Raw genomic sequence first — 23,293 nt, 5'->3', positions numbered from 1 at the left:
ACATTTTTTAGAAACTCCTATCCGTAAAACAACTGAATCCTCTTTAATCATTTTCACCAGATAAGGCTAATTCAGAGACTACAGCTAAAGCAAGTGGAGATTTCAGAAGTGTTGTATTAAAATGAGAATGCAGTTGTTTTTCAATGAGCCTTGTGAAATCTGGAGATTCTTTTGGAGCTCACCCATCAGCTATCATCCTTCTAAGGCTGTAGCTAGACTTCAGTAGATGCTCTGAGACAGCTGGGAACACATCTGCAAGAGCTATGTTTGAGCACACATGGGGAATTAGAGCTATTATCTGTTTGGGTTAGTTTTTTTGAGGGGGAGGAGGGATTTTTAATTTTTTTTTAACCTTGTCCCATAAAAAGGAGTTAATTTGTTCTGCTGTTCAGTGTTTTCTGTTCATTTGCTGTGCAACCCAAATTACTGAAGAGATGGATTTTATGATTGCCTTTAAAATTGTCAAAAATTTATTTGATATCACCTATTTGGCCTCTAAAGGATGTAGACTGCAATAGTGCATATGAATCTAGGCAATGGCTTTGTGTTCAGGGACAGGCCTGAAGGCAGGGACAACTTGGCTAGGATCTTGGCTTGTTTGCATAGACATCCTGTGTGGCTCGATCAAGTTATGGAAATTCTGAAACTACTTGTCTACATTTATAAGATGAAAAGGAATTGGTGTAGGGAAGGGTGCATATTTAATATGTAGCTGTTGAAGGTAAATCAGTTAATATTTGCAGAGTGCTTTGAAACTTCAGTTGCACATTGTTGTGCAAGATGTTTTGATCATGGTTGGCTTTGGATTTCGAGTGACTAAGACAGAAGCAATCAGTCTGTATTTGCTCATTTGAATAACTCGTGTTTTGCGTATGAAGCTGTATGTAGGGACAGAAAAGCACTGAGTCGTACTGTGCGTGCTATTTCTGGAATATCAAGCAGGCTTAAGACTCAGAGGAGGAGGAGTTTCTGGGATTTTTCCAAATTCTGTCAACAAAACAAATTCTATCCGCATTAATCATCAGAATGAGTTGGAATTATTTGTGTTGTTGTAGCATAGCCTGGCTGAAACAGGCTACTTGACCTTGTTCCTAATGTAATGGGACTTTTCCCAAGAGACTGATAAATCACTCATCACTACTTTGCATATTGAAATTATTCACACTGATCATTAAGTCTTCAGGGAAGTGAAGGGAGCAGTTGACTCTTGGAATGCCTCGAAAATATGCCTGTACTCAAGACCAGGGTGAAATGCCCACCTCAGAGCACCATGCTATGACACCTGCATCTGCTGCTGCCCGGGATAATTTGGATTCCTTAACATCAGGTGTTACTGTGCTGACCAGACATTGGCAAGGCTTAGGCTTTCTGCCAACACACCTCTTAACTAGCAGTGAGATTTATCTTCTCTTGTTTTAAAGTCTTGTTTTGTTCAAGAAATAGTTGCATGATCCACTTTTCTCAAAGTAGTGTAGTCTTTATTTTGAAGGAATGAGCTAAAAAATCAGCCTAAATTTTCCAGCTTTGGTATATAATACGATGTGCAGAGTGAGCTTTGACTATTTTATATCAAAAAAAGAGCACTGAGAAAAGAGTAGCCCATTAAGGTCATGTCATGTTGGAATAAGCTTCCTTTAAAACATGGCCATGGTCGTATACATGTAAGAGGGATACCTTTCCTTTAAAGTGTCTTTCTGGGAGCTGTTTGACAAGTCAATTGGAACTGTCGAAAATAGACTAAAATGCAGCAGATTATGGCACAGAAAACTAAACTCTACCCAGAGTTGAACTAAAGTATACATTTTTTTCCCCTGATCAACACAGACAGCAAGCAGGTAAGATGTGGAAATGATCAGTCCCTTTGTTGATTGGAACAAGTATGAGTCGTTCAATGGCTATGGGCTTGGGAAAGTTCTCATTCATATGGTGGAATTATTGCAATGTCTTACAAGTACTGCAATTTTAGAGTGTTAACGTTCCAAAAGGAAACCTGCTGCTTTTCAAAAGAAACATTTCTAGGTTTAGCATTTTTAAACATAAATCATTTTCCAACTTCAGCTTACCCTCAGGTGCCTTATTGTATGGGAAAATCTAGTGAATTAGAGTAAAATGAACAAAAATACCAAAGTAATTTGTCAATTCATGTTGTCTGTGCCGTGTGCAGAGGCAGAAAAATCAGCAGGACATTGCAGAAGGAGTGAAAATAAAAGTTATAACCTAATTGGATTTTTTTCCATTGCTAAAAGGTAAACCTTTCTAGTAGGTTTAACTCTCCTGTTCTTTACTTTGTGGAGTTTAGGTGTTGCTAAGGGTGGATAGGCTGAGGCCTCCCTACACAGCTCTGTGTGTCTGGGTGCTGCAGTGCAGACCCTGGGCAGTGTAGCTGGGGTGTCTTGCTGGTCTCACACAAGTGTGTAGAAAGTGGGAGGAAAAAGTGGCTCACAAGGATCACCTCAGACCCAGACTGTAGCCTGAGCTGTGTCTAGAGCAGAGATGAAAAGTACTTAGAGAACAGATTACTCACTTCAAAATCCCAATATAAATTGGGATTACTCTTGTAAGTGCTACTGATGGTTGCAGAGTAGAAGTGGGAAGTTTATCATCGTTGATATTTTGAAGCTAAATTTATTCTTTCATGTACTTTTTCTTCTGTGTTGTGTTCAGTACCCTCATGCCAGGCCTGAAGTATTCTCTTAATGGACATGCTCTGAAATACAGATTCTTTTGTCTGCACTATTTATAAATATATTAATGTTAGTTCAGGTGTTCACCTATTGTAATTTTTCAAATTTCAGTTTCATGTTCTCAGTGATCTCACAGTCACCCTTTAGTTTTAGTGATGGTGGCAGAAGCCATAAGCTGTTCTGCTGGCCTTGGTAAACTTCAGCAAACTAAATATATTTTGAAGGAATTTGTTTTTGGGAAGAAGTAGTAAGGCAAAGTTCCAGGTCATGAACAGATTGAATGGCCATCAACTGATAGCTTAGTAGTTTGTCCCAGTAACTGCATGATACCCCCTAAACAATGTATGTGCTTCTTTTTTCAAAATGGGTTTTCAAAGGTGACTGGCAATAAACCAGTATTTTTTTTAGAAAACTTTCAGTCCTGAAAGTAAGCATGAGTACATAAAATTGAATTATTTGTCTGTTATACTGAAATGAGGAGAGGCAATGATTTTAACATGTCATATTTTAAATCCAGTAGTGTATTACTGGGTTTTAACTGGCTAGATATTGTGTGTTTAAATGTGCTCAGTTACAACTTATTTGATGTGCTCAGTGGACAAGTCCGTGTGCACCTCTATTTTGGTTCTGGACAGTGAGAAATATCCTTTGATAGCAGGCACAGCATCCTGATCTGGAAGGCTTTGTAAAATCTGTTTATAGTCCAGCAGTAGCTGCTGTTAAGATGTCTGCCTGCTCAAGAAAATTTACTAAAAATACTCAATTTCTTAAAAATCAGAAAACCCAAGAAAGGTTACTTACACTATTAGCTCAGTAATGAAAATGTTAATGGAGAATAAATATGGCATATTTGCATATTTGTAGTTTAAATCAGGGCAAGAGGCATGATGGGAGAATTATTTTTTTCATGAAGGCTTGTCTGCATTACCTGATTTGATAAGCAGCCTGGCTTTCCTTTTGGAACTTTAAATAACATATATGCAGGGTGAACCAAATAGTTGTGTTTTCATTAATTATGAATGAAGTAATTTGTTATGTCCGGAGTATCTCAGAATTTTAATGAGAAAACAGAAGTCATGTTGCAATCAAGCCTATCCTTTTATATTTTACATCCTGATAGTGTTGATAAGACATGAGTGGGATTGTTTTGAAAGACATTTGCAATCTGCAAAGTTGGTATTTTCAGCGTGCCTTTGAGTGTTTTGTATCATTGGCAAATGCATGGTACGTCTTCAGAGGTGGGAACTGATAACGTGTCCCTGAGATTCCAAACAAGTGCCATCTGGAAACTCATGATAACTTGTGGTTTTGATTTGTAGTTGCTGTCAGGGGTGCAGACACAGGGAAAGAGCTTGTTTGCTTGGAATCTTTTCTGTAGGACAAGTTACATGAAAGTTGATAGTTAACTATATCTGATACCATACTGAGAACTAGCAAGTGGTAGCTAAGTATTTTGTGCGCCGAGGAAAGGCACACAAATAAAATGCCGAACTTTTTCTTGTTACTCTCAACATTATTGAGCTTTTTTCTTCTTCCAAGCAAAGCCTATTGTCTGCAAACAAATAACTAAGTTCCCTGTCCCCAGAGGAAGATGTACCTTCCTCCTGCACTGATGATTCACAGCATTTCTGAACTAGTATTTATGAGGAGATTCTTTCCCAATACTTGTTGAGGTCTCTCAATGCCCAGTGGTCCAAAAAATCATTAAATTAACCAGCACCTAATTCTGGTAACCTAATTTGAGTGACAGTGGGTTTCTGTGACACAGGGATGTTGAAAGAAAAGAATTAGTTTGGCAATTTTGTTCCAGTCAGGATGCTCCATGACTTCTGTAACTGGCTGTGAGGTGTCCTCATGCTCAGATATTTGTGTCTTTTGGGGACAGATGATTCCCATGGAGTACAGTTGCAGGCACGCATTCCAGATACCTCAGAATGTTACCGGATCTGTCTCCAGAGCATGAAATGGCAACCATGGTATCAAGGGAGGGAGCAGAGCTGTTTTGGAAAGAAGAACACACAGGACAAAGTGTTTAATGGGGAGGTCCATAAATGGGAATAGAGGGTAGAATACAGCACGTGGAAACAGAGAAACTGGAGGTATATTTGTTGTGTAAAAGAGTTAGAAGTAAGAAAATCAGAAAAGGTGAGAAGGAAGACTCACATAATGATTAGGAACAGGATAAGGACAGCTGGAGGGAAAGGCCCTGGAAGAGCCTTCAGTGATTACAGAGAAAGATCGGCTTTCAGATTGAATTTCTCAGATTGATATACAGTATTTAAAAGTATGTCATAATAGTTATGAGTCATGTTTTTTAGCAAACTATGCTGAGCAAATCTGGTAATGGTTTCAGTGCAGAGAGGAGTCATGTGCTAAAGAAAGGCTGTTCTTTTAGGGCTTCACTAGCTGTGTTTCTTCTAATTTTTTGCTTTGTGAGTGTTTTGATTTTCAAGGAGATGTGGTTTGGGGGGGCTTGGAAGAAAACAGAGTTTTGGAAAAAATTGAAAGAAGAAAGACTAAAAGTTAAGAGACCAGGCAAACCCAAGTCAGTTGTTTATTTTCAGCTGATAGTATTACTACAGTCTTAAGAAATTCTGCTGATTTATGATTTCTGAAATGATAACAAAACTGACACTGCTAGTTAGAAAAGAATTGTAAATATTATTTTCCTCTGTAGGTATACTGATGTTACAGACTCTTACCATTTTATCATCTTAGTATTGCATAATGCAGCCAATTCATGTTTTCCAGAGTTTCCCAATTAACTTAAGTGCTCAGAAGTTTCCATGACCTTTAGGTTCCTTTGTACTCTATGTTGTTTTTCAGAAAGTATGATAGGCTTTGTGGTTTACTTCCAGTGTAGCCTTTTTTTATGGAAAAGATGTCACAATGCAAGAAGATCATGGTTTTGAGTTGTGTTTTTGAGCATTTGATACAAAGCTGATTTGACATATCTTCTTTTTTTCTTTCTAAAAATGTCTTTTCAAAGAGGAAACTGTTTAAGAAGCTCATAAAAATAAACATTGGCAGCAAAATATCATAATGAAAAAAGTGTCATTAGGTTGAATGTAGGGCAAAAATAAGTTGAAGATGCCCGTGGAGAAGATTATTGCAGGATACATGCACCACCTATATCATATTCGCTACTGTAACTGATATTCACTGTACCTATGGTTCTTGCTTCAGTTTTGCCTGTCGGTCTCTATGAGTTGCTGGAAAACCTTCTGTCAAGTTTAGGTTGTCCTGGTCACTCAGATCTGTGTGAGCTCCCAAACACAGGCTTCTGTTCTCTGAAATGTTGGAGGTTTCTCAAAAACCTTACTTACGGAGTTGGAGAAGGTGGCAGGTGGAGAGTTTCCAATGAAGGGTGCACGGATGCCTCAGTGGGTGCAGCACCACATTCATGTGTTGCTTCCCATCCAGACTTAAACTCTTCATCTGTCTGCCTGGAGTATAAACAGGGAATCCTCAGGGCTGTCTGCCCCTGCCCCTCTAGGCATGTATTTAGAAGCCTGAGCCTATTTGTCAGAGCTATTTGACTCTTTATTTGAGGACAGTGCTGAACAGTAGCACCTACTCATGTCAGAACAGTTATAGGTATATATATGCAAAAAAAAATATACACACACATATACACATGCATATATATATATATATGCCAAAAAATATATACACACACATATATACACCTGTGTATATATATATATATATATATATAGGTAGCCGGTTGCTCCAGTCTCCATGGCCTGAATAAAGGATTATTACCCCAGTGTTGCTTAATATTTAGTAATTATGAAGCCAGAAGATGTTGTTTATACGTGCCAAGCCCAGTCTGCTCTTTTGGTCCATGTTTGTTTCCACACATCCATCAAGGCCTTGCAAAGCAAAATGTGACCGCTGACAAGTTATTCCCACAATGTTGCAAATGTGCACATCTTCCTGCAACCTGATACAAGAAGGCCCCGTTGGCTTTTTTTTTTTCTTTTTAACTGAAATTTTATTGAAAAATGCAGTAGACTGTGGTGAGTTTACACCAGTGCATGCAATTATTTAAAGTATGAATGGGGCAGTAAAATGCTAAGAAAATTCAGCTATCATTTTGAAGAATTGCAATATGGACACTTAATATAACTCACAAGTGTGTGTCTATATGTTTATATATGTGCATAATCAAAACTTGTATGTACATATATTCATATGAGAGATCATGAGAATTAATTAGAAAAATATTTAGAAATAAAGGCAGAAATAGAGCAACTAAATATGATAACTACTGTTGCTGTAATAGGAGGACAAACCTCAGCTACACTTTTATTTTCCTTAATGATTTTTAGATGTGTACATGAATGAGACTCCTTTTCCAAAGCTGCTCAGGAGATTTTATTCTGTAAAAGCCTTTGTTTTTTATCTTCTGTTCTGCAGAGGCTGAAACCTGTTAAGGAATGAATTTACATATATTTGGGAGACTTTTTTATATGTGTAATATATATGAAGTGTTGCAGTTGTCCCTCAGTCAAGGAGTCAATATATTAATAGCCTGGAAACCAAACTGCTGGATGAAATTAGTCCTGTTGGCTTAGTATGTAAGGACTTTCTAAACTTAAATGTGTTACTTTTTCCAAGGCTGTTCTGAAGAGAGGGTTTGATTTTGGCTTTAGGGGAGAAGCATTGCTACAGTGTTGTCTCTTCCTGCACACCTGGAAACCATGGCACAAGGACGAACTGAGACCAAGCCCAGAACTGGTGTTCTCTGTCTCAAGGCATCTCTCCTCTGAATAAAGGCATCTCTTGAAAATGGTTGTGCTTTGCAGTGGTGAATGACTGCTACTGCAACTGTTGTCTCTTAAACGTACTTTGTCTCACATGTTGGCCTCTTGCTATTTAGTGTGTGTGTGTGTCCCACCCCTAATTCTCAGGTGGGTGTGTTATGGGTGTGGGGCTGAATTTATAAATATTTTATGCTGCTGAAAAGAATAAGAAATACAAGGGTTTGGCAGTGTGACTGGAAAACTACTTTTAAAATGTGTTTGTTTTCATACTTGGTACATCTGACTAGGCCAAGAGATCACTCTCTTTCTGACATTGAAACTCTGTTTCTTTGCTTTTCTGTACATAATTCTTAATCTTTTTTTTAACCTGATTATCTTTCTAATAGTAAATTGGTCTGTTCATTAGTCTAACAATGTAGTTTTTATGCAGGAGAGGTTCTTTGTTTTGTTCCATTTTTATTTTGACTTCTATGTAGGCTGAAAAACTGAGTGCTCTTTCCAACCTGACAGGGTCAGATATTTGTTTTGTTCAAAGTAGCTAAAGGTATGAATGTTGTTTAGGTGGTCTTTCACTGCATTGTTGTCTTTCCCTGTTGTGAAAGGAAGTTGTGTTTTAGCCAAATTAATAGTGTAATATTGGGCAACAATGTTTGGAACCCCCCGAATATTTTCTCTTAATTTACCAATTTTATGTATTTTTTTGTATTTATGCATTTTATGTATTATTTTCAATTTATCTGCTTTATAGGTTAAGTGACCAATAGTTAACTGTAAATGATGATTTCTTTGAAGAAAATGTCAATGAGACAAAAAGCTGTTTAAATTTTAGCATTTTGTCATAAGTGTGTGTGCATGGAGGAAAAGGATATTCATGCCTGTATGGATACATTAATGATAGGTGTGTGTATAAATATGCCTAAGTCATGGCAGGCTTTCTCCTGCTTTAGCAGGACGTCAGTTCAAGTAAGGCATCCTAAAAATTATGTTTTACCTGTTTTCATTGCTCACTGGTTTATGTTATTTAAAGATACATCAGTCAATACTTCAATGCTCCATGTACTGAATAATAGCAAGTGACATGAATTTTCTTATCCAAACTGATACAAGCTATTCTGATGAATGCTAAAGCACCAAACTATTTGAGATAGATTATCTTTATTCTTTTGTTCAAAAAAAGAAGCTCTGACTTCACAAGGATAATGACTTTGCTAGTAATTTTATACTACAGGCCATGTTTTACAGGATTAGAGTTTATATATGCGCTTCTGCAGATAATTCTGGGATTCTGTTCTGTTAATGAATTTAGATATCAATAGGTCCTGAACATACAGAAAGGTTTGGATCCTGAAAAAATAGTATTCTTATCTGAATGGAGACAGATATTGGTTGCTTGAATATCTTTTGTCTGAAAATTGCTGAGCTTTAATTATACCATAACTAAGATATAACCAAAACTAGAAATATGTATGTTTCTTTCCAAACCAGCTATATTGGCATTTCTCTTTGGTAGAGGTTCACATGTGATGAATTGTGATTTGTTTCTTTCGTAGTATTAATTCACAGTGGAGCTGAAGTAGGGATTTTGTTTTCTTAGTGAAACCTGCTTTTGTTGACCGCCTAATTTTGCCTTTGTCTAGGCAAGACTTTTCTGGGAGTTGTGACCATTCTTTATAACTTTGTTTTCCATTATGTGCAACCTAGTGGCATCTCAGCTGGTAAAAGAGACAACAATTCATTCCTCATTGGCAAAGAAATTAAAAAGAAATTATAGTGGAAATGCTCATATGCCTCTTTTTATTCTAAAACACAAAGAAAAACAAAAAAAGCTTTCCAAGAATGTAATTGAATATAAAGTAATCTTGCAAATAGTCAACTTATTATTAATGGCTCAGTTTGGGATTTTTTAATATTATATAAATTAGGAGTTGACATGTTAAATAATTCTTAACACAGGTTTGTTTCTTTCTGTTTTGTAGACAACTCTGCTGAAGCAGATTTATGGTTGCTGAACAGTTGTACAGTAAAAAATCCTGCTGAGGACCACTTCAGAAACTCAATCAAGTAAGTTGTTTCCTTACAAAGATTTTTAACTATCAATGAGTGTTGCAAGTCTTAAAGCTCTGTGTTTTCAATCTAGAAGTAATTTTGTGTTTTAGAGCAATAAATGTGCTGAGTTTGTGTTACAATGGTGAATTCTCTAGAAAGGATTTGTAGGTAGAGGGGATTTTTAAAAAACAGCAATGACTTGCAAGTGATTATCGCTACACTTATTTAGGAGAACTGCTGACCCATTTAGATAGAGACTTTTATATAACTTTTCAAGGCAATATTACAATGTTGTAATAATCTTCTGAAGAGTTGACTGTGCTTTTGTGTTTTCTTTTCTTTTTTTTTTTCTTTTCTTTTTAATATGTGAAATGTTAGATTGTTTCATTTTTCATCTACTTAAATATGGCCTAACTGGGACCTGCTTTTCAGTGGTGTGCAGCAATGGCCATAAATTAAATGACAAGAAACACCTTAATATGAGAAAGAATTTCTTTGTATTGAGGGTGGCAGAGCAGTGGAAAAGGCTGCCCAAGGGGGTCATGGAGTCTCCCTCTCTGGATACATTCCAAACCCACCTGGACGTGTCCCTGTGTCACCTACTCTAGGTTACCCTGCCTTGGCATGGGGGTTGGACAAGATGATGGTCCAGAAGTCCCTTCCAACCCTACCAATTCTGTGATTCTTTGTAAAGGGTATCTGGTATATACTTAAAACCAACTATTTCACTGTACATTTTCTTGCAAGATTAGCTGATTAGCTTATAATAGAAGTCTTGTAAAGAATGTTTTATTACTCAGTACCATTCCACTGATGTCAAACAAAATGACATGGTAGTGATTTTGCCTCCAATTTCTGCAGAAGTGTAGTTATGATGAGAGTAACTAGAAAACCTGTACACACACATCTCTCACTACCCAGTATAAGGAAATACTGTGGTATGTCTCTTGTAGATTTTACCTTTAGTAAACAAGTTTGGCTATTTGTGCAGCCATTTGTTTAGTGTGGTGCACTGGGGATGGACTGGCTGTTGAAATCCATTTTGGTTAGAAACACATAGTTCTTGGGAATGGAAAGAGGAGAGAGAAGCTGGATATAAGGTACCTGCTTGCAATGCTGGAGTTACTAACAGGCTCTTAGGGCTGTAACCTGGAACAGAAACCACTTGCCTGCTGTAGGTGGCAGAGCAGAAATTTCCTCCACTCCTGAGAGTGCTTCACTTTCTGGCTGCTGGTGTTGCACTTGGTGACCACAATGGCTTATGCCTTTTTTTCCTCTGTTGCCAAAAAAAAAAAAAAAAAAAAAAAAAAAAGGGCAAACTATTCCCAGAATACTTCCAGCAGTTAGTGTGTGTTGGCCAACAGAACTGATGACAAGATACTTTCCAGCTCAGTTGTGGCCATCCTTCTATTTTACTAATCCTGTGCCAGAAATGATGTGGTATGGTGTGTGTCCCAGCCAGGAGAATAGAGTTGGTTAAGAAAGAGGGCCTAACTGAAAGCAAATGACCAAAAATATTTCTTTGAAGAACATGTTTCTGTTGCTGCTCTGTTCATGAACCTGGTGTTACTTGTAGCCTGGATTTATTCTTTTTTATCCTTACATCTCCTTACACTTGTTCTTTTCCCATAGCATTCATGCTCTAATCTCAGATCCTGGCAGTTCCCAGCCATGGAGAATGACATCTTCTGTAGCTGCTTCTGATTTTTTGTAAGGTGCATTAAACACAAGAGAAGCACATATCTCTCTAAAGAACCCAGCTTCTCCCAAATAGTTCTCAATTTGTTACAGCAAAAATGCAATGCATGAAGTTTGGGTGATAGAAAATGAACTGCCATTATATCCTGTTACAGCAGCTTGTTGGTAACTGTGGAAATCTTTGTTTTTCTCAATTGACTAACAAAATAAACACATAGTGTGTGTATGTGTTGTCAAAGCAAACATGCTTGGAGCAGAAAAATTAATACCCAGACCTGTAAAATTATTAAAAAAAATCAGTCTGAAAGTGTTACATAGTATTATGCATGTTATTGAGAAAACTATTTATTTATTCTCTGCCCACTGCAACAGTTCCTACATTGATTGCATATATGACTTTAAAATGCACTGATTCAAACATGTGTTCCCACTGGTAGTTAAAGAATGACTCTGAAAAGCTGATCCCTCACTAATAATATGGGCCAAAGAATGTGCCAGAACCCAACAAGTCCTGTTGGTACAACCTTTTTTGGTCTGATTTTCTTCTAAGAAAGGAACAAAACCACTCCCAGACACTCTGAACCTTTGCAGATGTGTATACAGCTGATACAAGATGATGACAGTATAATCTTTATGCTTGTTTTTTTTTCTCATAGCTCTTACGAGTAGTCTCCTGTTCTTCAGTATCAATAAAGTTGAACTTGCTGAACCAGAGTAATGGTATGGAGGGCAAAGAGTTGTTTAAAAACATTAGCTTATGGATGGGAATTGAGAGAGTTTCCTGGGCAGATTTTATTCTCAGTTGGTTAATTTTAAGAAATAAGTAGAGTTAGGCAATAGCAGTAAAGAATTACCACTATAATTAAGTGGGTGGAGTTAAAAAAAAAAGTTATTAAGGCTTGTGTTTTGACTAGTGATGGATCTACCTCTTGTGCTGTAGTAGAGTAGTTGCTGGGCATTCCAGGAGATTAGCAGCTTTTGGAAAGTTCCATTTTTTGAAGTTGACTTTATTTTGCCTTAAAATGAAATAATACTTTAAAAATTATCTGTTTATTTAAAAGTCAGTCACATTCTTTTTTTTGCTGATAATGTTCAGTATGATATCTTTGTTTTGGACCTGATCATCTGTCAGTGTGACCAACTTGGATGAGTTAACTGTGTATATATATATATAATATATATATGTGTGTTTTATAAACAGTATAAATAACAAAAAAAAAAAAAGTAAGATATCATTAAATTTCTTCCAGAGAGATATCACTGTTTATTTGTTTTGGGGGATGTTGGTTAGTTTCTTTGTGGTTCGTTTATGTGATTCTGCTTATTGTGTTTGTGGTTTTTTGGTTGGTTGGTTGTTTTTTTTCTCATTTGCAGAAGGTTATCAGGTAACATTTTCTGCTATCATTTATTTTAGTCAAAAGTAGTTTTCTTAAAACTCAGCTGTTGGTAATAGCAAGAATAAACATTCAAGAACTAAGTTACTAACCTTAACTTGTGTAAACCACAGTAAATCTGGTAAGACTGTTAGATGAAGAGAATTAAGCCCAAGAGCGTGTGCTAGAGGAGCTTACTTCCTTTAAAATAAAGTTATTTTGCTCTTCAGTTTCATGCTCCATTAATTTCTATGTGCTCTGATACTCTTTTCTTGACTGTAACATCTCAGATAGGTAACCCAGTTTTGCTGATGACCTCTGAAGATTCAGAAACTCTTGAGTGTTTCTAGCTAGCTATCTTTTCCCTTGCTTAATCCTTTCTTAAGTGCTGGTATAAGTTACTCATGTGTTTGGGGACTCTGGCTTTTCCTTAAGGAGTTCTACTGCTGGTTGAAGTATTATGGAGAGGAATTTGGTGGCTTGCTTATCAAAACAGCCAGAATATGTTGTCATGGAGGAAAGATGTGGTTATGCTGTTGAGGTGTCCATAGCTTGTATCATGGTGTAGAATAAGTCTGACCACTGTAAATAATCATCTTTGTTGCTATATACAATGAACATGTAGCATTAACACACATTCTCTGATATATTTGTTGCTGCATTCACTTTAAGGCACGCTCCAGTGTATGTTCAACCCTTTTCTTCCTGATAGCTATGAGTTGTGACAGAGACGCGAGGGCTTTTAGCACTGAAGCAGCACCATGTGGCTTCCAGTTCTCTCCCTGCTATAGTTTTCACCAATTCATGAATAAACACTGTGTGTGGGATCTCACTTTCATGCTAGAAGGAGCACCAAAACCCCTAGAATTTGTGGAAATGTTTGTTTAAGAGGACTGTGATTGTAGACGATGCAAGTTGTTTAAAACTCTCAGTGGATTAAATTGAAGAGTAAAAAGCATGACTGCCTTTGGATGGTACAGGATTTCTGTTAACCAAATGCAACTGCGTTGATGTTAAGTACAGAAGGAGGTTATTCTTTAAAAAATACAAAAGCTTGTTCAGAGATAAGAATAATTTTCTGCTGCCTGAAATCTTTGCAAATGAAAATAACCCTGGAAGAAGGTTTTTTGTTGTTTTTATTTTCATTTTTCCCCAACATTTATGAATGTAATTTATATGATGCATTTTGAAATTGAGCAAAATGAAAAATTGCACACTATGCAAGATTATCACTTTCTTTAACACAGCATTAATCCTTTTGCTGTTCCTAATACATATCCAGTGCAGAAACAGACTGTGATTTAGAGTTGTTTATACTGTTCATCCAATACAATCTAAGCTGTGATGTACTTCCAGGAGAGGAAACATAAGTATTTCAAATCTATTTATTTTATACATCCTGTTAGCATGAGAAGATCACTTGCCCCAGATGGAAGCTTCTGAGCTGAGTGTCATAGCCTGGCTGTTTGTTGCATTTTACAGAAATAGTGTGTTCCCATGACTTTGGGTGTTTGTGTCATATACTTAAGGTACCAGGGCAGTACTGAGAATTGTAGGTAGGGGTACTGCTGTTCCCCACTTGTGATGAAGAATCTGAGGAAGGCCTGGATTCTCTGAAGTAAAAATGCCTGCAAAACAAACTTCATTGGGTGGGAGGAAATTGGACACTTGATTTCTTTTCCCCCTAAGACTGTTGCCAATAATATTCCTTGCTCAGACTCTGTAAACTAGTCTAGATCATGTTGGTGAAAACCTTGCCTTTTGCCAGGATGAAAAGCTCACGCACCTGCAGATTGGCAAGGTGCTTGTATTCAAGATGTATGCCATATTCACAGTGAGAGGAACTCCTTCCCCAGCCAATACGAGTTACTTGGGTTTGAGTGGAGGCTGTAAATCAATTAGCTAGAATTTAAAATCACATTTCTTTTCTAAGAACAACCTGAGGAGCTTAAGTGACTGCTGAAGTGTTGCTTCATAAAAGCCTTGATTGTAGTAGATTTAGGCACAACATTTTTATGTTTACCAATGTAGGAGATCTACTAAGATCTCAGCAATCACACACCATTAACCAAAATTAAATTTAAAATTAGTTTTGGACCTCATTCTGTTTTGTAAAGAAATAATTTTTTAGGAAGTGCTCTAATCTTTGATGTAATGTGTACAAATTAATTAGTTGAAAACACTGAATATTTCTCTTATGTTCACCAGATTTTTTTTTGAGCTTCTGGGTTTTCCTGGCAAAAATTTCGAGAAGGGTTTTCTACTTTACCATTTGAGAGGGTTTTTTTCTACAGCTGTGCCCATCCTTATTACAAAACAATGATTTTTTTGAAGTGTTTATTGTACTTGTTAATGTTTCTCACCTTAAGCAATACCAGTTTCACATTTATATATTTGGTCAAGCTTTACCAAGGAGCATAGCTGAGTCCAAATGCTCTGTGGCTTCCAAATGCTGCAGAAGGATTCTATAGGCTTAGAACAGAAAATGTTGTTAAACTGAAGTCTTTATTTAAAACCGTACCAATCTAGTAAGTTTTTTTTTTTCTTTTTACACTTACTGAATATTGTCAACCATGCTTTTAGTGTCTTAAGCTGATGGAAGACATAGCTGTTGGTGAAGAATTCTGTGATTTAAATGATCTTAGTTAGTGGAACATTTTAGCTGCATTTGAGTGTGTTCTTTTTCTTGCACTCATGTCTGCGGTAAAAAAGAATGTTAAAAGCTGCTTGACGTGATGCTATAAAACACAGAGAAAAAGCATACCATATAGAACTGAGTGCTTTCCATTGCATAGTATTTAGAAGATAAAAGGATTATGGACTGGTTGTGAATGCATGTGTTACATGGCCACGTTTTGCAGAGATTTGCAAAAGCCTGGGTTATAAACTTGTGTGCACTTTATTTTAATATTTTAAAAGGTTTTAAAAAAAGTACAGGAACAGAACCTGTTAAAATCAACTTCTAAATGTGATTCTAGAAATCTTTTCTATTCTGATAGGAACACATTTGGGACTGCTTTAAGTACAACATGATATTGATGCTTTGAGATGTTACTGCAGTGCTGATTAAGCCTCAGATTAACCCTTTAGTGGGTTAATTAGCTTTAGATACTCTTTATGTCTTGAGTCAGATCACTGGGAACAAATGTACATTTGATTGCAATTTTATAGAAGAAAATATGGCTAGGACATGAGAGGCCAACTCTGTTTCCTGACTTCATATATCTGTATTTGAACTTTTTGTTGAGGCTGTAGTTACGGGTCCTCAGCTATATAGGCTCCAGGAACACCAATGCTTCACAGGCAGTGTTTACAGACATTGAAAATCAGTTAAGTTCATTGCTAAACATACAAGACACACTTTCCTTTGCAAACAAATGCAATCAACCATTACACTTCAGTGATATGGGTAAATAAGGAAGACTTCTGATTTAAAAAGTATAGCTCTCCTGATAGTTCATGGACTAATGCTTTCACCTTTCTCCTTGTCAACCAAAAATGGGGACACAGGTATCATAGTAATGTAGAATATCCAGAGCTGGAATGAACCCATAAGCATCATTGAGACCTGGCCCTGCACAGGACACACCAAGAGTCATACCATGTGCTTGAGAGCTTTGTCCAAATGTTTCTTGAACTCTGCCAGGCTTGGTGCTGTGACCACTTCCCTGGGGAGCCTGTTCTAGTGCCCAGCCACCCTCTGAGTGAAGAACCTTTTACTAATATCCATCTCTAGTTAAAAGCCCGAACAGTCCTTCCCCCTCCTGTCAGACTTGGTCAAAATGTATAATTTTAGCAAACCTCTCCAGACAGAGTTAATGGAATTAGCAAAAGTAAGAAGTGGACTTTCCTAGTGTTTCTCATGCTGTTCTGCCATATGCTTGCCTTGGGGATGGGGTGTTCTCTTGGACTCTTTGTGCTCATGACCCGCTCTTTTGCCCAGACCAGGGACAGATACAGCAGAAACTGTCAGGCACTGTTTTGGGTCAGAAGTTTCGAGTTTGTTTTGTTGCTTTAAGGAAGAGGCTTTTTGAGGGATTGGAGACATTTGAGCAAAACTATGCTTGGTTTCCTATTCTGGGCATGTACATAAAAAAACATGTTGAAATCTATTTGAAATGTCTTGGCTCTTTTAACAGGATGGGGACAATGATTTCTTGTGACCAAGTTTCTTCCTTGATTTAACTCACACTTCAGATTAGCACCTTAACCTTTAGTTAGTCCTTACTGGATTGGAGGGTTTTCTGTTCACTGTTCAAAAAAAATAGGCTAATAAATAAAGACTTTAAAAGTCTCGTTTGGGTTGTGGTGTGCAAAAGAATAAAATCCACTACTGTGTGTGTGAATTTAAGGAATGTGAGTGGAATCAGAATATTAACAGTTTGTAAGTCAGCATGCCTTCAGGTGGAAAATGCCCTATGGAGTTTGCCAAAGCAAAGAGCTGGTGACAACTCCTGAGGAGCTTGTGATTCAAACAGTGGTGAGATAGCAGGCAACTGCTGGAAACAGCAGCAGTCTGAGACATTGTAGTGTGTTTTTTTATTACCTCAAACAGTAGGCTGTGTAGATTTTCTTGTCCTTGGAACAATATTTATGACTTATCCAAGCAGACTGTACCCAGTAGTGGACTACTGAAGCTGAACTTCGTGTTGCAATTAATTTGGGGATCTGCAGTCGGAATCCTTGCTGCTTCTGCCATGTGACATTCACCTCCCATCTGCTGGGGAATTTCTTGTTTCTTTCTCTTATTGAGAGGTAACCAAATTACTTGCTCCAGCACTAAAAAGCACAGGAGATACTAAGAGATTTTAGATTTGCCTCAAATAAGTAATAGCATTACTGAGAGAAGATGCAGTAGTAACTGATGGCCATTGAAATACCGTAGGACAGGATGAGGACAGAGCTCTGCTTGGGCTGGTTTGCTTTCATACAGAGAGTACAGACATAAGAGGTGAAAAAGAATGGAATGTTTTATTGGCTTTGTTTGTTTTCCTTTTTCCCCTTGCTCTTTTGAGCTTTTAACTAGTAGAGAATATATGAAATACAGTAGAATGATGAAAGGATGATTCAGTAATACAAATTGTTAGCTGATTTTAGAATGGGCTATATGAGCTTTACAGAATTAGTGTTTCACATATTATGTGTCCCCCTGTCTTAACAGGTGTTTTGTTTTACCATTTCAGACAGATGAATTGAGCAGAAAAGGTTAATGATTTGAGTGCTGGAAGCAGGTGGTTGGTAGCTTTGACTATTTATCTAATTAGCTGCAGGTTGGCTGCTGTCCTAGTAGGCCTGACTTTTCCTAGGGAGGGAGCATAGGAAAACATGTAGAAACTTGCTGTAGTGGGACTAATGCAGAAATCAACATGATCTAAACTTGTCCTTACTGGCAAGTATAATTTTATTTGTTTTTGATTAAAAAGATTATTTACCAATGCTTTATGGGTGTTTGTCCTAAAACAGAATTCTTGCTTGTTCAGGTGAGCTTGAGTGTCAAAAGCATTTTCTCTTATACTTCTGAAAGCATTTGTCTCATGGTTGTTAGATGCTAACCCACAAAGAACAAAACTAGTGTTGATGATTTTTTTCTTTTGTCTGTATTCAACAAAGCTCTTGTTTTTTGCACTGAGTTCCATTGTAATTCCTGTGTCTATTAAGGTTTTTATTGTGGCATATTTAGTCAAGGCAAGCTGGGATATTACCAGTGCAGCCCAGCAATTCATGTTTGGCATTGTACACCTCAGCTGCTGACTTGACCCTTGATGCACCACTCTTGGGAGGGACATGAGCATAGCCAACTGTTCCTCTTGAATTTAATGTTTTATCCAAATTTTTTTCTTTATTTGTAAAGTTTTCTTTTTAGCTTTCAATGAAAAAAAAAAAGATAGAAACACAGGCTAACACCAAGACACAGTTGGCCACAGAATTGTTTCATTCCAAGCATGCTTGAATGTGAAACTTTCATAAGAGATAATGTCTGGTAACTACTTTTAACAGGATAAATAGTCAACTTTTTTCATGTATTGGTTTTACAGCTCCAAGTACAATGGAAACTGATTGTTAGTGGCTCCAGCTACCAACATAACACAAATACTCACCAAGAAATTTTATATGTGTTTACTCCAAGTAGGAAAAAAACCTATTGTTTTGCTTGGGTCTATTATATTTTATTAGCATAACCTCAAGGGAAACTCAGTAGTAAAGAGGCAGAGGCTCTTTTTTTACAAAAGTGCAGTGTTAAATAAAATTGTCTAAGATGCAGCAAAACTCATTGTAGAAGCAGTCTGTGATTACCTCAATCCAATTGGGTAGCATGTTTTTTTTTCCTAAATACTTCATATACCTCCAGTTTTTATTTTGTCTCTCCTTGTGCTTTTTTAATGTAGCCCATTTCCATAACAGATGTCTAGTTTTGTATGCTTTTCCTTGTACTAGTCATTAAATAGGAACATTTACTTTGTGGAACTGTCAAATTGATACCTGCAACTCCAAAAAATGAAGATGAGTGAAAAATGTTATTTAGAGACAGAGAGGATGTAATGATGGATATATCCTAAATACAATGAAGAATTTTCTTTCACATTCTTTCAGAAAGGAGTACCATGTTTAATTAGACTCCTGATTCCAGATTGTAAAACTTCTTGAGTAAGGAAAGCTGCAGGAAATGGGGTTTTTACTTCAGATTGCACTTAGGTTTAAAGACTGCCTTTTTAATACATAGTATCTGAACTTGAAATTATTCTTTCAGGTATTTCTTTTTTTCATATTAGTAAAATATTGGTTTTCTTGCTATTAGTAGGAGCTCTCTTGTTTAGCCAGTGTTGGACACATTTGCTAGCTTGGTTATATGAACTGTGCTGGACTGAACCAGCAAAAAGATTTAAGCTGTTCAGAGGAAATGACCAAAAATAGAATGATTTTTGAAATGGATGAACTTTTACACAAGAACTGGAAGCTATGGTTCTTTTGTTTTTATACACATGAAATTTATGCGGCCTCTTTTGTTCCTGTAGCTTGTAATTGCATTTATAACCTGTGAATTTGACTGTTCATGTATACATGGATGTAACACATATATACTCAAGCATTATAGAAAACAGGTCAGATGTGGTTTTGCACAGGCTTTGTTTTGACCTTCCCTCTATGTCTCAGCAGAGCTGCTTCTAAATTAGTCCTGAACTAATATAAATTCAATATATGGTAAACTTGGAGCTTCAGGATGTGGTAACTTTTTAGGATTCACAGAATTCTGTCACAGAATCACAGAGTGGTCTGGGTTGGAAGGGACCTTTAAAGGACACCTTTTCTGACCTGCAATGAACAGGAACGTCGTAAACTAGATCAGAGTCCTGTCCAGCCTGGCCTTGAATGTTTCCAGGGATGGATCTTCCCCACCTCTCTAGACAACCTCTTTCGTTTAAAACCATTACCCTGTGTCCTATTGCAACAGGTCCTGTTACAGTCTGTCCCCATCTTTCCTGTAAGCCCTCATTACGTATTGAGAGTCCTCCTTGGAGCCTTCTTCTCTCCAGGCTGAACAGCTGCAACTCTCATAAGCCCTTCCTCATAGGAGAGGTGCTCCATCCCTCTGATCACCTTTGTTGCCTTCTCTGAAGTCGCTCCAAAAGGTCAGGGATCTTCCTGTGCTGGCCACCCCAGAGCTGGATACAGCACTGCAGGTGGGGTCTCACCAGAGCAGAGCAGAGGGGCAGAATTCCCTCCCTCATCCTGCTGGCCACGTTGCTTTGGATGCAGCCCAGGACACAATTGGTTTTCAGTTGCTGCAAGAGCACATCGATGGCTGAAATTCAGTATTTCTTCCCACAGCACCCCCAAATCCCTCTTGGCTTCCTCTCACGAGGCAAGGGATTATTTGCTTCGCATTTGAAATACATTGGTTTTCAGTGTTAATGGCATAATGCAGTGTTAAAATATCTCTTGAGCAACGTGTTTTTTAAGTCAACAGTTCACAGTTTTTACATCAAGCAGTGCATGCTCTTGGTTTTGTGGTTTCCATTTGTATTTCACAAAAGACACCAGTTAAGCATGCTTGTTGCAAAATTTTTAAGTTAAGCTATTGTGAAATGCTGCTTAACATGTTACAATTATTGCAGGAAGGACATTTAATGAGAATAAGCCAGGTATTGCACACTCTGTTGTTATGATTCTTTACTGATGCTGTGGTTGAGATGCAGTGAGCTGATGTTGAATTTCTTGTGACTATTGCTCAGAAACCACATGCTAAGATGACATTGTCATATTCTAAGAAAATGGTCAGGGAGTATGTTTGGATTGAGGAGAATGGGTTGTAACTGACTTCCTCTAATGTCCTAAATGATATTGCTTACATAACGAGGTTTCCAGCTGGGAATCACTGCTTGGTGCAATATTTCTATGTGAAGAGAACAGAGTTGCTCCATTTCTTTCTCTTTCCCCTGCTCCCTGCTTGGAGCTGTTGTGGTGACGCAGCTGCTACCAACTTCATCCCTTGCCAAAGATGTGGCTTTGCTTTGTGGCCTCACGGACAGATGGCAGGTAGCAGGATGGAGAGAGGGAGCAGCTTTATTTTGTCTTCTCAAAATATACTTCAAGTAACTTAGTGATGGTGATGCTACATCTTCCTTTCCCATCTTTGTCTTTCCTGACAGGGACATGCAACTGTTTGCAGTCTTGGTGCTCTTTTGTTAATCTTTACCTACTATCCTGAGGATCTGAGGTTTGAAATAGAGTTAGAAAATCATTGCATCACTGTTTGAAGTTTTGTTTTTTGTTGGTGTTGCTTTTTGTTTGGTTTTTTTTTTGTTTTTTTGGTTTTTTTTTGGTTTTTTTTTTTTTTTTTTTTACTTCTCTAGTGTTGATTTGTAATGCTTTTTTCTTGGTTTCTAATTTTGATATGTTTGTAATAGGAAGAGGTAAAACTTTTCAATAAGGATATTTTTTCTTACTTTGACTTGAATGATAATGAGACACTTGTAGTATGTTTTACCAGGGTTACTTTTTTCTCAGCATTGAGATCTGAAGTTGCGTAATTAGAGGTTTTGTTACTGACCCACAATAAATTTGGACTGTGTTGTTGTTGTTTTTCCTTTGGATAGCCTAATTTTTTTTAATAAGGACACTTATCTGTAGCAGTGACGTGGACACACTGAACCATCACCCCAAAGATCATTTATTCAGCTGCACAGGGATTCAGTTTGCATTTCTGAGGAAAAATATATACTGCTATGTGAATGCATACAAGAGGTGAGCATGGCTAGTAGTTATTACAAGCTGATTTGTTAGAGCTGTAGTGTGTGTCTCTTGGTGTTTGCTTTTAAGAGCCAGGGAGGACTCTGAATTGGAACCTGAAATCCAAGTTGAGTCTATTTGCAGAACCTTTTATTAGATAAGTGATTTCACTTTCTCTTTGACTAATATATTGGATCTCACATAGGAATTAATGGCACAGTGCAGCAAAACCTGATGAAAGATCTGGGGAAAGGGATTATATTTTGGAAAAACTCTTACTGTTTCATAGCTGCATACTCACAAGTGAGGCTGTTTTCCAGGGTATCCATGCAGGTGAGGGGGGGAAAAGATATATTATTAGCTGGGGTTGGTGAATTTGAGTTTCACGAGCAGTAAAAAAAATATTTTGCTTGTATTTATATATCTCAATTAACTATCCAGGAACTCTGAGACAGGTATGGAAATAAAGCAGCCATCTTCAGTTATAACAGCTCTCCATGCCCACAGATGAACAGCTCTGCTTCTGGACCTCTCTTAATGAGCTGTTCTGCAAGGCCATTGCTCTCTGTCATCCTGTATAACCTGTCCTTAAGGTTAGAAGGAGAGCTGAGAACATAGGTAGTTCAAAGGCAGCTGTGCCTTATTCAATACCTTAGCATTATTTCTGGTATTTTGTCTCCTAGGAATCCCAAGACTTTACAAGATGAACCCAGGTATTAGGAAGGCTTATGTTAAATCTGGATTGTGAGGAGTTGGTATCATAGATGGAGAGCAAGAAAATACTGAAAAATAGCATATGACCATTGCTTTCTCTACTGGGTTTAAACAAATTGCTTTAATTAAATTCCTGAAACTGTTTAAATATTTCTTTTAAATTAACTTAAGCCAAAAATGTTTGTTTATAGTTTTTGATATCTGATACAATTTTGTTGAATTATTTTGTACAGGGATATCAGCATCCATGCATGTTGAGAAGTTAACTAAGTACAACTGGAACATACAAGTATGGATCAGTAATTCCTAAGGTCTCTTGTCTGTTTTCCTTATCAGAGTTGGTTGTGTTCTGAGCAGTCCCCCACAGCCAAGCAATGACTAGCACAAATAGTCCCTCTTCACTGCTGTAGGTTATCCAACTTCTTTGTTGCTATTGTGTGTGCAAAAATTAATAGTTTCTCATGTAATTTAAGTAGACTTCATTTGTTGCTTTATTCTCTCAGCACATAAGCACGGCTGATCTGTGCATTCATAATGTCCATAGTTGTGTGCAGTGTTTGGCAATTGTGGGGTGGAGAACCCAAAAAAACCCCAAACCCAAACAAACCAGGACCAACAAACCCAAACAGCAAACAAACCACCCCCTTCTTAGAATGAATCATGACTGCCTGGGTTGGAAGGGACCTTCAAGATCACTTAGTTCCAATCTCCCAAGTCCTTCTATACTTGTAATATAGCAATTAGAATAAACACTGCTACATCAAGCACTGCAGGCTTGTAT

The 23,293-nt window shown here is 37.4% G+C and overlaps 1 protein-coding gene across 3 annotated transcripts in view; it reads left to right on the top strand.

Moving 5' to 3' along the window:
- Positions 1–23,293, top strand: part of CDKAL1 (CDK5 regulatory subunit associated protein 1 like 1) — a 379,654-nt gene that overhangs the window by 57,300 nt on the left and 299,061 nt on the right. For all 3 annotated transcript variants that reach the window (XM_038130237.1, XM_038130238.1, XM_038130239.1), the window contains one exon: positions 9,430–9,514. In XM_038130237.1, the coding sequence (XP_037986165.1) occupies positions 9,430–9,514 (85 nt within the window). The remainder of the gene's footprint in view (positions 1–9,429; positions 9,515–23,293) is intronic.

The sequence above is a fragment of the Motacilla alba genome, chromosome 2 (assembly GCF_015832195.1).
Source record: "Motacilla alba alba isolate MOTALB_02 chromosome 2, Motacilla_alba_V1.0_pri, whole genome shotgun sequence".
Lineage (NCBI taxonomy): Eukaryota > Metazoa > Chordata > Aves > Passeriformes > Motacillidae > Motacilla > Motacilla alba.
Note: the sequence above shows the minus strand (reverse complement) of the source record. Positions and strands in the feature narration are given on the sequence as shown.